This window comes from Megalops cyprinoides, chromosome 12 (assembly GCF_013368585.1).
Source record: "Megalops cyprinoides isolate fMegCyp1 chromosome 12, fMegCyp1.pri, whole genome shotgun sequence".
Lineage (NCBI taxonomy): Eukaryota > Metazoa > Chordata > Actinopteri > Elopiformes > Megalopidae > Megalops > Megalops cyprinoides.
In genome coordinates, this window is record NC_050594.1 from 24,778,502 (window position 1) to 24,794,378 (window position 15,877).

The window sequence follows — 15,877 nt, forward strand, 5'->3', positions numbered from 1 at the left end:
GGGAGAAGTGTAGCGTGTGATTGTAATACAGGGTGTCTCGGACTCACGTCTGAGAATAAGTACAATTTTGCTGTACACAACGTGAAGTTAAGAACGTCAGGAAGATATACATATATATGTTTTTTTTTTGTTTTTTTTTTTTCATCAGAAATGAAAACTTAAAAAGCAAGGTTCGTTTATATTGGCTCAAAAAAAACATTTTTGATCTGACCATCTCTCTTTGCCCGTAATGGTCACTATAGCTGATGGGAAATTGTATTGATTAACTAAAACCAACGGCAAAATGCAATATATTACACCCGTGCTACTAATCCTCATTGCATCCCCAAAATATACCTCCGAGGACTTCGTATCTTGTCCTGCTGTTTGCGATTGCTCTGAGTGGAAGATCTACACAATTTCGTGCTTTGATATTGATGTAATGCCGTCATTTCCTGCGAGCACTGAGACACTGTGAGTACCTTTAAGTTGTTGTTTTAGACTTTGCATGATGTTTCAGAATTGTTTTGCCAACAATGTGCGTTTTGTGTTAAGGTATTTTCACGGTTCTGAATGTTGAGCTGATAAATATTAATAGTATGGAGGAAAAATGCCAAGGTGATGCTTTCTCTGTTTATATATCTATATTTTATAGGCATGTGATATCCTCAATAATGTCAATAATATATGCGAGTCCGAAAGCGTAAGTTATTTAAAACACTTTTTTCCAAAGGTTCCTGTAACATGCATGTTTTTATCCAAAACATCCAGTGTCAAATACTGTACGTACATATTTTAATCAAGGACATCCCTTTTCGCAGTCTCAGTCACATCACAGAATTTAGCCTCAACATATTATGATCAGCAATTACAGCATTCATAAACAGTAGCAACCTCAGCTCATTGCAATACAGCATGTGGTGCCGGTGCGTGTATAAAAGTATAATTTGATATAGGCTACCTGAAACGCAGATAGCGTTTACAGTGACGTATGAAAGCATACTGGGAGGTTTTCTGGTTACTGTGACTTATGCCCTCAAAGATGGTAAAACTGACAAAAAAATATCTGTTCGTAATTCTCATGTGAATTAAGGGGTGTATAAACTAACATAGTCTTACCAGTAAAATGTAATGGTCATGTTCCGTTAAAATTAAGTTATCACAGGTTGTGTGAATATGGCGTTTTTGTTGCGGCAATGTCGCAATAAGATGTGACCACGTAATACCGATCCCTGCGAAGTTGTCTGGTAGACAGGGATGATGAGGGGGCAAGACAGGGGTTTTACTCATTCTTGGTCGATGTTGAATATTCAGATCTCTGCTGAATCTGAAACATTAACGATACTATCTGAATTAACATGTGCTCAAGCTGAAGCTCCTCTTTTCGTCTATCAGAGAGGGTAATACATCTGTGAACCCTCGATATTCCCGTCCCTTATGTGTAAAACACCGCACGTTCCCGTGTTTCACCTTTTACAACAAAGCTTTCAAGTATTAAAGTTATCCCCCAGGCTATCCTTGCGCATCTTATCCCAGTGCATAAGAAACTGAGTGGGCACCACTCTGCAGTCGGGTTATTTGAGTACCACCTAAGTGACTGTATGATTTATGTTCCTTCAAAGTAAATCGGTGCCACTGTATAGTGGTTACATAGCAGTAGTGCCGCAGTCCCTGATTTACCTGCGTCTAGAACTATTGTAAATGTTCAAGAGATGTCTTCCTGCTTCATTACTTTCCTAGGCTTCATCCTTAACCGAAGAACTATGCTCAAGAATAAGGGTTTGCTGGAAAAAAAAAAAAAAGATCTCAATAATTGGCTTATCGAACAGGTCATGATTAATGCTGGGGGCTCAGTAATGAGACATGTGATTGCCAAAAATGCTCACTAGATTTCAATAGAAGAGGGGCGATGAGCAGTGAATCCCACAGGTGGTCCAGATTGCAAATGATGTGGCTAGCAGCAGAGCTTTGTGCAAAACAATCTTTTCAGAAGCTTACTTTTAAGTACCATGTCTGAGGCCCCTGTTCAGAAAGACAGAAATGTGTATTCAATACAGCTCTACATCAGTTGTCCTTATCAAAAGCTGTAACGCCTTACTCTAACCCTCAAATGCTTTAGTTACTTAGCAGACCCTCTTATCCAGACTGATGTACAAGATGAGTATATTTAACAATACATTTACCTTAGAAACATCAAGCAGGTGCTTTTATCCAGAGTGACCTCCTTCCTCAAACACAAAGTGCGTTCAAAAAAACTGCACAAAATGTTACACAAAACAAGGCCACCACCATCCACACGAACACGTGCCAGTGACAAGCACATGGTCAAGAGGACAGGTGTGCACCCAGTACAACACGCAAGTGCAACACGCAATACATGGCAGGACTGCACCATTCCACCACAATACCAACACCTATGCTGAAGTAAAATTTCCACATATAATGGATGGGATTAGACACACATAGTTAATAACATTGATGAACAGTTACAGTATAGGGTAGTGATGTGTCTGGACTTAACACCCCAACATCTGCCAGAGAAAAAGCCAGATAGATGTTTCTTGCTATGTCTGTGTAATCAGTACATGGTGATGCTAAGTGTGTATATGTTTATGTAACAGCAAGCTGTTGACTGGGGTGGTATGGCCTTTTTTAAGCTGAGACAGGGTCTTTGGGGTCTTTATCTGGCCATTTACTCTTATAGCCAGGTCTGGTACCTTAGGAGTTTCTGTTACTACCTATCTGGATAGTTGAGGAAGGGACTCTATTTGGTTTCTGATACCTCACATAATCACGTATCAGAGGAACAATACTATTTGTGTGGAATTGAAACCACAAGCTTTTAAATCTGCATGGCAGGTGAATTTGAGCTATGATCAAGAGCACATCTAAAGACCATGGTTGCGAACAATGCCAGGTACAAGATGGATAAGTAAGAGAGATAACATTTCCAAAAACTTTCAAAAAACATTTTAGATGGTTATGTTGAGCACGGGCAGGGGCCAAAAGCAATGAAGAGCAGTCTACATATATATCAAGAGGCTCTGTTGCTCTGTTGATTGTGAAAGACAACATGTATTTGTAAACTACATGAGTTTTGTGATGATCAATATAACTTAGGAAATACTGGAGTAACTCTTGGTAGTTCATTATAGTTAGTCAGTTAATCTTATTGTTCTCTGCAAGTATTGCTTCTCCATGGCAATAACCTCTTTATTCTAGTTGATATATTTCCATTGTCAAATTAAAGAAGAGCCTGTAATGATTTTGTCCAACAGGAAAAGTCATTCCAAATGTGGAATATGAACAACAACCCTGTGAGGTGCTACAGAGACACTCAGAGAGACTGTAACACTGAACAAATGTATTGTATGTGAATAAAAAGAATTCCTAAAAGAGTGCACTTTTTGGGAACTTCTTGCAAACGGCATCTTCTTGGAAGCAAGGGGGTCCAAACCATGTGTTGGTTGGGTATGATGGAGGTTAATTTAAGGTTGCAGTTTTTGTTTTCCTACAGTGTTGTCGTGAGTTTATTCCATGCACCCTGAATGAACAATGCACCTCCACAAGGGAGAAAGAGAGCAAATTAGGCTTTGTCCATGAAGTGTTCACAGGAACTAGGCAATTTATCAAAGCTTGGCAGCAGAGAATTGAGGGGGGGGTGGAAAATTCTTTTTAAAAATGAATTATTATATTTTGCTGTACAGTTCTGTTTATACCCTCTTCCCTCTGAATTCTTTTTTGTTTCATGTTTTTTTTTTATCATTCTATCAACATTGTCATCATCTATCACAGACTAATGCACTAATCAGGACATGGCTAGTGAAAGCGTGTTGCGACTTGAATTAATATTCATACATTGTGCCACAAGATTTAAAATCAGGCATGATATAGCAGAATAAAATAGGAGAAAATGTTAGAATGGGCTTATGATTTGTCCAAATCCGCTACGTATTTCTGTCTTAAACAGGTGGCTACTGGAGACACAACTGACAACTGTTCCACATGATGCCTTTGTGAACATGGTCAACATTTCGAGGATGTGAGTAGAAAGAGATTGTTCCCGTCCACTTTCGATGGACTAAATGGCATTAGTTTACAAGCTTGTAAGTGGGGAGAGTTTTCAGTATTTCGTTATCAACACTTTTAAGATGCAATTGCTTTCCAGCCACAACATGATGAAGTACAGCACAGCGGTAGATGCAATTTTTCCCTTACCAGCAGAAATTAGGAACTTTCCAAGTGTTCTACATGCAAATACACATTAACATTATATTGACAGCAAATTCAGATTTGTGCAGACTAATCATTCAAAAGCAGGCAAAGCAGAGTTCCATCCTTCTCAGTTTACCAAGCGACTAAAGAGGCTAAATCACTTTAAATCAAGAGATTATTTAACATTAACTTAAAAGAGATTATTTAACCGAAAGAACAGTTGTAGAACAGTTGTCTAATTGTAAGTCGCTTTGGTTTAAAAGCGTCTGCGAAATGCCAAATTGTAAATTGTAACAGTTCAAATATTGCAAATGGAACAATGCAAACCTTGCATGTGAGTAATTGGACTGAGCACATCAACTGTGTTGTGGCAGTTGTATTTCATCCTCTGACTTAATTATAAAAAGACAGACACAGTACATTGTATTGTTGTGTATTGCCTGAATTGTTCTGTAATTGCCACAGTTCACTATAAAAACAATTAATTTACTATTAGTAGTATTAGTATTCACATTTTGAAAGAACAAGAGGCATTTCTTTCATTTTGGTATCACTCTGTTATCTGCTCTTGTAATGGTAAAATAATAACCTAAATAGGGCAAAAGTTCTTCTATGGAAAAATTCTGCATGATTTAAAAATAACACCAAAACACATTTTGTTGCTATTTCTATCACTCTGCACTCTAAATGTTGTGAAGAGTCTGGTGGTATTACAAAAAAAGTACTGCCATTACAACTGATTCCCAATCCTTAACATTCTGTGCTGGAGGTTTTAAGTTACAGCTGTGTTACAGCTTGTGTAACAAAAAAGGAGGTAGAAGTACAGGTGTGTGCCAGATTTGAATCAGACATTTTTTTCATTTTCCCCCATTCACTCAGATACATATCAGAGGATGCAATATTGAAGAGCCTGGAGAGACATTCTTTTTACAATCTAAAGAAAGTCACCCACATGTGAGTAGAGGCTACCCACCATCTTTCATATTTCTGCTTACTGACACAATGCTAATAGCAAGATGCCTTCCAACTTATGCAATACATAGTTACAGTATAACAATATTCTGTCTGCTGAATAAAGAAATAACAATATTAAGTAAAGAGTTACAGAATAACCAATTTATAATATTTCTTTTCTGCATGTTGGCAACAGTATATCTTACAATGTGCAAAGTATGCTTCAATGATAGTTAAAAAAAAATCAGTTTCTCACAACCATACATTCTTTTGGACAGTTGTACTTTAATGTTATTTAAAAGCCTTACTTACTTGAGTTAACACTTACATTATTATGCACAAGTCTTAACAGCATTGTAAGTCCTACCTCTTCCATGACTTCTAGGAATAAAAAGTTAGGTCCAAACCAGAATAATGGAACATCTACAAAACACAGAGGAACGTAAGACCTAGTAAAATAGGTCATTTGAAAAATAACGTGCATGCTCTGGACTGCATCCTGCAGTGTGTGGAGCTTACAGCGTACGCTTATAGTAATGCAGGGGCCTAAGAACGGATCCACTTGCCACTTGCTGAGTAAGATTGTCTGGACAGGCCATTTTGTTAACACCACATATTGTACAGTGAAAACATGGCAGAGGCTTTCCATTGATTCTGTCCTCTCCTGTGAAAGGAGAGACCTTTGTAAACACAATAATTAAACACCGAGTCCACATCTAAGACTTTCCATTACCAGTATTCTTGCCAGTAGGCCTCTTCTCCCCTTCTGTCATCAGCTATTAGCTTATCCCTATTTTAACTAGCCATATCAGTAATTATATCTAATCCATACACAGTAACTATGGGTTTTCAACATCTGCACCAGTCTAATTTCATTACTCAATAAAGTGTCCAGTATTTGTCTTATATTGCCAACATCCTTAGGTGACCATGACCTCTCAGTTGATGACATCATCTTAGTTGAGTGCAGGCCACTAATACAGCCACCACAAATGTGGCTGGCCACATCAGTTCCACAGTTTTCTAAAAACTACAATTCAATTAAGAGTATTAATGGATTACTGTTGGCTTTTTTAACTCTTTACATTTCTTTTGTTATATGCTGTGATACTGTTCATTTGCTGTAACTGCCCAGCTTTCTTGTAGTTTTGTCAATTGTCTTGTGTCTTTCTTCTCCTACACTAGTAAAGGAGTTATAAAAAGGACTTACTTATCTCAAACACAATAGTAGCTGTTGCTACGTAAAAAAAAAAAAAAAAAAAAAAACATAAACTAAGCTCAAGAAAAGAATTGCTGTATGTTTTCCAGAGAAATGAGAAATACTAGGAGTCTGACATACATCGACCCAGAGGCATTTAAAGAGCTACCAAACCTGCAGTACTTGTAAGCAGCACACTTTTCTGTATCATTCCCACTCCAATATCCATACCTCTCTCCCTGTCTCTCTGTATATAATTTGGTTTCTGTCACTATCTGATTAATGTCTTGATTTCACTGCAGGGGGATTTTCAACACAGGGCTCACAGTATTCCCTGACCTGACCAAGATCAACTCTGATGATGTGAACTTCATACTGTAGGATAAGTTTACAATCGTATTTACAGCCATCTGCTCATTTCATTGTGGTGATATCATGTACTTAAGCTTTCATAATCAATACTATAGACTGTGTTGGAGTGCAGACGAACATGAGTCCCTTAAAGCTGACGTCATTTTCTAGAGTCAGGACAAGAGTGCAGTTTATTTGGTAAACTTGACACCTGGGTCTTCAGCTTAGTGAGCTACCAATGACTCATTTCAGGAATTATGCTGTGCAGGTGGGAGGGCTAGGGTTTTGTTTCCTTACTGGTTCACCTGGTTACAAGATCTCATGTCATGAAAGTAAATAGATTGGGACATTGTTCAGAAAACGTCATTAAATTAAAGACAGATAGGGTTCAAGAATGGGAAGAATGGGAGGATCTTCTGTTCACAAATACAAATACAAATACAACAGAGACAAATACACTGTGAATAATTTCACAGATCGTCAGTCCAACTTGTAACTGAGCTCATATCTCATTACCTGATTCTATTACAGATGGTGAAACTACCCGCATTTGTCAGTGATAGGAACTCAATTAGTCCCCTACACAAGCTCCTGGAGCCATATTACAAAAGATGATCCTACTTTTTTATACCAGAAATATTGTTATTATAGAATTACAGCCTAACTCCAGTGTTTGACTTAAATTTACTTACTTTCTGATAATTACTTTGCAAAAGCCCCCAGACAAATGCAATCCTTCAGTACCCTCACTTGCAGTTTTGCAGCCATTTTGCACACTGCAGTTCACAGTCCACTATGGTCATGTGGGGCCTCACTGGAGGATAGTTTTTACTAACATCCGAACAATGAACAGTTACGAGTTTTGAATATCAACAAGCAATTCTGTACAAACCATTTATCCAGTGGATGGTGTAGTTGAGAATTGTGTGACATTCATTTGAAGTTTGGTTGTTTAATCCGTGCTTGTGGCTTGTGCCACTTTGATTAAAAGAATTCATTTAGTATTTTGTTGGTAACTCTACTTGTAACATTATGTATCTCAATTTGTCTTTTTCAGTGAAATTGTTGATCATCCCTACATAACAACGATACCAGCTAACTCTTTCCATGGAATTACAAATGATATCTTGACTGTGTAAGTGGCAATGTGTTTTCTACACAGAAATCAGTGATGTATAAATTCACAAGAAGCAGCTTCTGTAGCACATAATAGGCTATTCCAGCCAGCAGTTTTTTTGGTCAGAGTAGACAGAGACAGAAATATGGAGAGTTCAATCGTGTAAGTATTGCTTACCAGGATTGTGTTCTGTAATGGAGCAAGAAATGTTTAATAATAAGGTATAATATTCACCAGCAGTATATGCCTGTGCTCATACCTTATTATGGAAACATGAGTAAGAACCAAAGCAGATTTCTACTCAAGTTATACTTCTGGTAGAGATTACTGATCCAGGGTAATTGCTATTACATGTTGAGTCAATGGAGTTATCTATTCTAGGGGGTTTTGAAATGATGAGAGCTTAGCATGTATGTAGCATGAAGCATGTATGTTTCATGTATGTAACCTTTGTGCATGTGTTTATGTTGCAGGATGTTGTACAGCAATGGTTTTACTGAAATCCAAGCACATGCCTTCAATGGTTCAAAACTTGATGCTGTGTATGTACGGTATAACTGATATATAACTAACTTTATACACACACACACACACACACACACACACACACACACACACACACACACACACACACACACACGATTGCACGCACACACACATGCGCACACACACACACACACACACACACACACACACACACACACACACACACGATTGCGCGCACACACACATGCGCACACACACACACACATACATACAGGCAGTCCCTTTTTACAACAAAATGCATTCCTGGGAGCCCTTTGTTAACTTAATCACTGAATTCTTTTTCCCAAAGATGTAAGCAGCAGTTCGTAAATACAGTCTAGAAATAATTATTACAGATACCTTTATTATTTTATATAATTTTATATATTTATATATTTCATTAGTGTGATTGCAAAGCAAACACACTATTCTTATCCGATAGTTTTATTCTTCTTCTTCTTATTCCACCAAATTTTGCCGCACTTCTCCTCCCACAGTTTTCGAGATATCAACCCCAAGCCAACTGTAACCCGTCCGGTCTGACCTCAACCATATTGTTTACCCTAGCAACCACCTAGCAACACCCTAGCAACCACTTAGCAATACCCTGGCAACAACCCAAGAAAACCCTAGCAACCACCTCATATACCTTAGTAACCATTTAGCAATGCCCTAGCAACCACCTAGCAACTAGCAATCAGCTAGCAACACCCTAGCAATCGTCTCATATATGTTAACACGTTTTTGCTGCCGGGTCGCAATCACACTCTGCATTGTCTTCAGGTAATGCATTTTTCTAGTTATTTTATGTGTTTTTACAAAACATGAATGCAATAATGAAAAAATAATGTGACTTATGAAAAAAAAGCTATAGCTTAAGTATTTTTGAAAACATAGATATAGCTCTGCAATGTAGGTAATAGGAAATAGACTAGCTGTAGTGCCCTTGTTACAATATTAGTTTCTGGCAGCAATAGAAATTAACTTCCAGTTTTAGTTCTATTCATTGATATGAAAATTGATTCTCAGGTTTCATCCTACCAAGCGCTTGAAACTGAGTTAGAAAGCCATCACTTTATCTCTCTCAACTGTGGGAAACAATTACCAAATACACAGCTGTTAAATGAAAACTTGGACACTGGGCAGGGTTATGATGCTAAATAACATGTACAATAACATTCTTTGTAACTCGTTTTTTGAATGGGCGCTATTTTCAACTCAGGTACCTTCACAGAAATGAGAATTTGACCAGAATCGATAAGAAGACTTTTGCTGGAGTGATCAGTGGACCAGTTCATCTGTGAGTATTCGGCAGACAAGAATCGTTCTGTCCATCCCCAGTTTTTAAGGGACCCCTGCTTTTTGTAAGGATCCCTTTGAAGCCTCCATCTCACCATACACACTACACACCAGATTGGGTATAGTACAAATGAGTGTTACCTATGCAACTTATTTTCATCAAGTAATGGTTCAGAGTCACAATAATTACCATGTGGGAAGTTGCAGCAACCATTTGAAATTGTTTAGTAACCATGGAAACCCAAGTCAAGAGAAATGAGCAACAGGACCAATTGGTAACTAAACTGAAGAGGGAGCTGTGCTTTGTGCTCCTGGTCATTAAGAAAGTATGCAGGTTTGGTGACATACCAGAGATCCCATCATTTTTAGGTTTCCTCACATATTTTTTATGGGATATTGCTATGGGACAGGTATACACACTGGTTATCAAGCATTTGTTCAATTCAGGAATATGAGCATTGACAGGGTTCACACATTAAAATAATTGCACTTTTAAGCAGCCACACACCTGTATTTAAGAGGTTTGACTGTTTAGTAGTGGTATGCAGTTTGCCAAAGAACTAATTATTTTTAGCAAGTCATTTCAATGTACTTTAGGTACTGGTTCACTCTCCGGTCATTTGAATCATCGGTCAGGCAACCCCCCAAATGCTTTGAGGGACAGCTACATCAGCCTATAGAAAATTACAAAACCAAAAATGACTATGAGTGGAGGAAAAAGTTATATTGGGATGGGCTGCTATGCAGGCAGCAAATCAGCATAACTACAGAGTCAATGACCATAAATGCTTCTAACCAATGAAGGATTCTGATTTGTTCAATGCTTAGTTTATTCATTCATCTAGTTTCAGTACTTCACTACATAGATCTCATTCAGTTCATTAGGTGTATTTCGACCTCAGTGACTCTGTCTATGGTGATACTGTGCTGTTTGGCACATATAAAAATGCTGCATCATGGCAAAATGTAATGGCTAAATAGTATGTTAAACAGAAAAGCCAAAATTAAATATTGCACTAATATATTGTTTTTCAGTACTATTATTATTAAGCCGAGTGTAGACAAAGTAAAATACATCTTCATAATCAATCAGGTTTAGCGATATCAATAAAAAAAAACAACAACAACAACACAGCTAGTAGCTGTCGGGTGCAGCAAATATATTTAAAAATATGTATTTAGTTTCTTCAGAGGTAGCTAAGTCTAGTATAGTACTACATATATTGGTGCATATATAAGAGTATAGTAGATAGTATATGCCTTGGGAACTTTATCTGTTAAGTTATAGCTTTTAAACAATCTTATGTTGGAGTGTTCCTAAGATCTTTGATGAACATGTCTTATTGTAGCCACACTAATAAGAACCAGAGACCATGAAGATGTCTACAATAGTAGCTTCATACATTATGGCCTACATGAAGCCTTGCTTTCCCATCATTACTAATGAAGTAATCGGCTGACTATATCAAAGTCAGTAAGTCACACATCCACAACTGAAAAGTGTTGCACAATGTCAGGGTAGAACTCCAGGTCAAATATGAACAGTCTGACAATTTAGAGTGACAAAAACTGCCTTTGCTGTGCATCCAGTACTATTGTGTTTGTGTTAAGTACATGGAAAGGCACTCGATTTTGATCCCTGCGTAACCTTAATTAGAGCCCTGTACACCAAGCAAAAGACAATGCAGTACTTTCCTACTATGTAACAGTATTCAACTGAAAAAGCTGAATGTGCTGTATAGTGTATACCAAATTCACTGGCCACCTCTACCTGCATTCCGTCTAAAAAATTTAACTTTATTAAAAAAATTTCAGCCACCACCAAACTCATGTTTTGTAAGAAACAGTAATACTTTGTTAAATTTATTGCAAAGCACACTGTGGTTATATTGAATAAAGGCCCAACTCTCAATCTATGAGGACAATGTCTCAAAACCATCATTTTGTCAACAGAGCAAATTACACATTTTAAAATAAATTTTAATTAATTGATTTTATTCATTTTAATTAATTTATTTTATTTTAGGAATCAAGTTTAAGATTCATCATTTTAGCAGCTTAAATGAAGCACAGTCATTGGTTTGTGTAACATTTTACCGACCAAAAACCAAAGTTTTTGAAAAGTATTTGACGCGTTTAAACAACAAACTGTAAGTACACTGAATGTATTTTATGTACAAAATATTTAAAGCAGACTTATACTATTGGATTATAAAACTGATTATATAAACCGTAAGCTCTAGGAAGTGCTCCTGCTCTTTATTCTTTTGGGAGAGAGGGGCCACTGTCCCGTGAACTTTGTCCGTTTTTTTTCTGGCAGTGATGTTTCCTTATCAAGTGTTACCTCCTTGCCAATAATTGGCCTCGAGTCCCTTCGAGAACTCGTGTTGAGGAATACATGGACCCTGAAGAAACTTCCACCAATCAAGACCTTTCAGCATCTAATGAATGCAGACCTCACCTACCCCAGTCACTGCTGTGGATTAAAGAACTTAAAGAAAAAGAAAGGGTGAGTATGGGAACTGAAGACTATTTCTCACGGGTTTTTTTTTTCATTCAAGCATTTGAAACTCTAGAGTGGGCACTCAGGATGAATAATTATTCAACCCCAAAGTACTGTAGGGCTGTACTGAAGATATTTCGGAGTAATCAAAGGTCACAGGCTTAGATGGTTAAATTGGAGACTGAAGGAGTATAAGGAAAGCCGTTGTTGGCGGCAGTGTAGCATAGTGGTTAAGGAGCAGGACTCGTAACCGAAAGGTTGCCGGTTCAATCCCCGCTGGGACACTGCTGCTGTACCCTTGGGCAAGGTACTCAACCCACAGTTGCCTCAGTAAATATCCGGCTGTATAAATGGATAACATTGTAAAGAACTGTAACCTATGTAAGTCGCTTTGGATAAAAGCGTCTGCTAAATGAATAAATGTAAATGTTTACAGATAATTCACGAGACGTTTGAATATAAACTTGCTGCTGGGCAAAACACTGCGATATCTGAATTCTGACCATAATACTGACACTTTGTTGGAAATAAGAACGTTTTATATTTTGTATAATTATTTTGCCAAAACAAATCGCATGGATGTACTTTATGGGGCGCCGAAGTGAGCACACCGCTCATCTCGAGTGCAGACTGAGCCCTATTGCCGTGTTCTAACTGGCTATGTCATCTGCTAACTATGACCAGTAGCCCACAACCCGCCAGGCACAGGGGTGGGTAGGTCAGCCTAGCCCTCCCTGTCTCACTGCTGTCAGGGATCCTATAGCTCATCAGGCATCTTCGAGTTGATTGGATGACATCAGTGGAGTAATGCCTATCCAGTCAGTGCTCTTTTCTTTGTGCTAAGCTGTGCTGAGCTGTAGGTTATTGCAGAGAGACAAGCCTAATGTACATTTGCCGATTCCAAGCATGGTTAGTAAAGATGTTTGGCAGTTGGAGAAAGCATTTAAAAAATAACATGCTTAATTATTTATAACCGGGAAAGTCTCACAACCAAAGTGCTGAGATTTTCTCTAACTTAAAACGTGAAATGCAAGCAGATGGTTTGTATGTCTGATTTTGCAGATACATGGAATATGTTATCTGCAACCTGTCCACCTACTATGACCAACATCAGGAGGAATCAATGAGCACTTTTCAAGTTCTGTCTTCTCAAGACTATGCAGAAGGAGACACTAACCATTTGGAGGACGCGTTCAGAGAAAACTATGACCATCACGATTTCCACAGCAACTTCCATTTACACAGCTGGCAGCTGAACAACCCGGGCTTCGAAGACACTGCGAAAAACACGCAGGACTCTAGACAGCACTTCGACAGCAAGTACGACTACCTAATGTGCGATGAGAGCGAGGAGATTGTCTGCGCACCTGCACCGGACGAGTTCAGCCCCTGCGAGGACATCATGGGCTCCAGCTTCCTGCGTGTGTCTGTGTGGTTCGTCAGCCTGCTGGCTATCCTGGGGAACCTGTTTGTCCTACTGATCCTGTTCACCAGCCACTATAAGCTGTCAGTCTCTCGCTTCCTAATATGCAACTTGGCTTTCGCCGACCTGTGCATGGGGATATACCTCATACTGATTGCTTCAGTAGACCTCCATACAAAGTCCAAGTACTACAACCACGCCATAGACTGGCAGACAGGCCCAGGATGCGATTTGGCCGGCTTTTTAACTGTCTTTTCCAGTGAGCTGTCGGTCTACACACTGACTGTCATCACATTAGAGCGCTGGTACACTATCTCCTATGCCATGCAGCTGGACCGCAAGATCCGCATCCGCCATATCTCCATGGTTATGTTGGGAGGCTGGCTTTTCTGCATTCTGCTAGCTGCGTTACCTTTGGTGGGCGTCAGCAGCTACCACAAGGTTAGCATCTGTGTGCCCATGGACAACACCTCTACCATTGCCAACGTCTACATTGTCTTTGTTCTGGTCTTCAACATCCTTGCATTCATGATCATTTGCGCATCTTATGTCAAGATCTACTGCATGGTGCAAAATCCGCACTACAGTTCGAGGAGCGATAGCATTAACATAGCCAGGCGCATGGCCATTCTCATATTCACCAATTTTTTCTGCATTGCACCCATCTCCTTTTTTGCCTTGTCAGCTGTGCTTGACAAGCCCCTCATCACGGTCTCCAGCTCCAAGATCCTGCTGGTCCTCCTTTATCCACTCAACTCTTGTGCCAACCCCTTCCTCTACGCTATCTTCACCAAGGCCTTCCATAGCGACGTCTTCATCTTGCTCAGCAAGATTGGCTTCTGCAAGCAACAAGCCCAGCTCTTCCGTGGCCAAACCATGTCCACTGTGTACAGCAGCGTTTGCCAGAGGAAACAGAAGGAAAGCACAAGGGAGACGTTCATCCACCTGCAGGAGTACTCCGGTCATATGTCCATTAATCAACAGCCACACAGGGATAACTACTGACAACAAGCTTTATCATATTCAGCTGAGGAGATCACTCGGTTTTGGTTAATCGACTTCAGCAGAACAGATCAGTGAGCCATGTTACCTGAAGGAAATCAGTCATTTAAAAACGCAGAAGTGAGCTTATGCATTTACCTAGGTACAGTAAGAACTACCTTTGAATGCAAATCTATATAAGGCACTTGCAGAACATACTGTAGTTTAGTGTTTTGCTTCAGCTGCTTAATGAAATGCTTTTTAATCTCTCAGAAATTACTTTTCCAGGTCCTTCCTGGAGCAGGCATCCCACCTTGCCATCTCTTTTGTAATAGAATTACAACTGTGTTAAAACACTAGGACATATGAGGCACTGATGACGCAATTTTCTCATGACATCCACTGTATATCAAAGGAGATATTAATAATTTAAAAACTATTTTACACTACATTATACTAATTTACTAGACTTTATATTTGTGTATTGTTTCAGACTACATATTAATATCGACTATTACAGTGTGTCATTTTACCATCATGAAAGTGAAATTCCTTTTCACTCCACCTTTGATTTAAGTACATACTTGGTGTAGAATTTTACTTGATGCTTGACAGGATAAGGGAGTAAGGTGTTGGGGGTGTTTGTTCTTGTCAATCAGATTATACACTGGGCAGTGTCAGTACTTCAGCTTGATGTCTTGCTTATATTGTGATTCTGTCTTCCTGTCTGTCAGTGTGGGTGTGTCTTTTGTCTGTTTTTGCGTGCATGTACTTTTGTTTTTGTTTTTGCTCCATTGCCCCACCTCCTGCCCCATCTATTTGCCCTTCTGCCACACCCACCACCTGAAGCCCGTCCTGCTCACCTGTTCCCTGTTAACTCATCACCAGCCATTATGTGTATATACCCCTCTATCTTTTTGGTTTGGCATTCCAGTCTGCACCTGGGTTCTTCCACCTGAAAGCCTGACAGGGCAGATCCTCTCATTTTATGATGTACAGATGTGTCAAATCTAATCATATTTATCAATTATAAGACTACCCTAATGGGCTTGTGCCAAAATGATCCTTGTGAAGGAGCATTTTACTTAGAAAGCTAGCTACATTATATGCTTAACTATATCTTATAAAGTTATAGTTCCACCAAAATTCCAGCTACATGTCTGACCAGCAACCAGTACAACTCATCCTGCAGCAGGAGTACATAACAACCCAAGGCAGAGGCTTTTGCACCTTGTAGATGTAACTTTACACAACCATGACATGCAGTAAAGTTTCTCTCCATGAAATTTTCAGTATTCATTGCCTTGGATGAATTATCTGCATGAACAGCAT

At 39.0% G+C, this 15,877-nt stretch overlaps 1 protein-coding gene across 1 annotated transcript; it reads left to right on the forward strand.

Moving 5' to 3' along the window:
• The first annotated feature begins 283 nt into the window (after window positions 1–283).
• Window positions 284–14,569, forward strand: LOC118786942 (thyrotropin receptor-like). The gene is made up of 10 exons (XM_036542299.1): window positions 284–453; window positions 3,950–4,021; window positions 5,074–5,148; window positions 6,457–6,531; window positions 6,649–6,723; window positions 7,755–7,832; window positions 8,288–8,356; window positions 9,562–9,639; window positions 11,959–12,147; window positions 13,204–14,569. Exons 1-10 carry the CDS (start codon window positions 284–286, stop codon window positions 14,567–14,569), a joined length of 2,247 nt encoding a protein of 748 aa, XP_036398192.1.
• The last annotated feature ends 1,308 nt before the right edge of the window (window positions 14,570–15,877 follow it).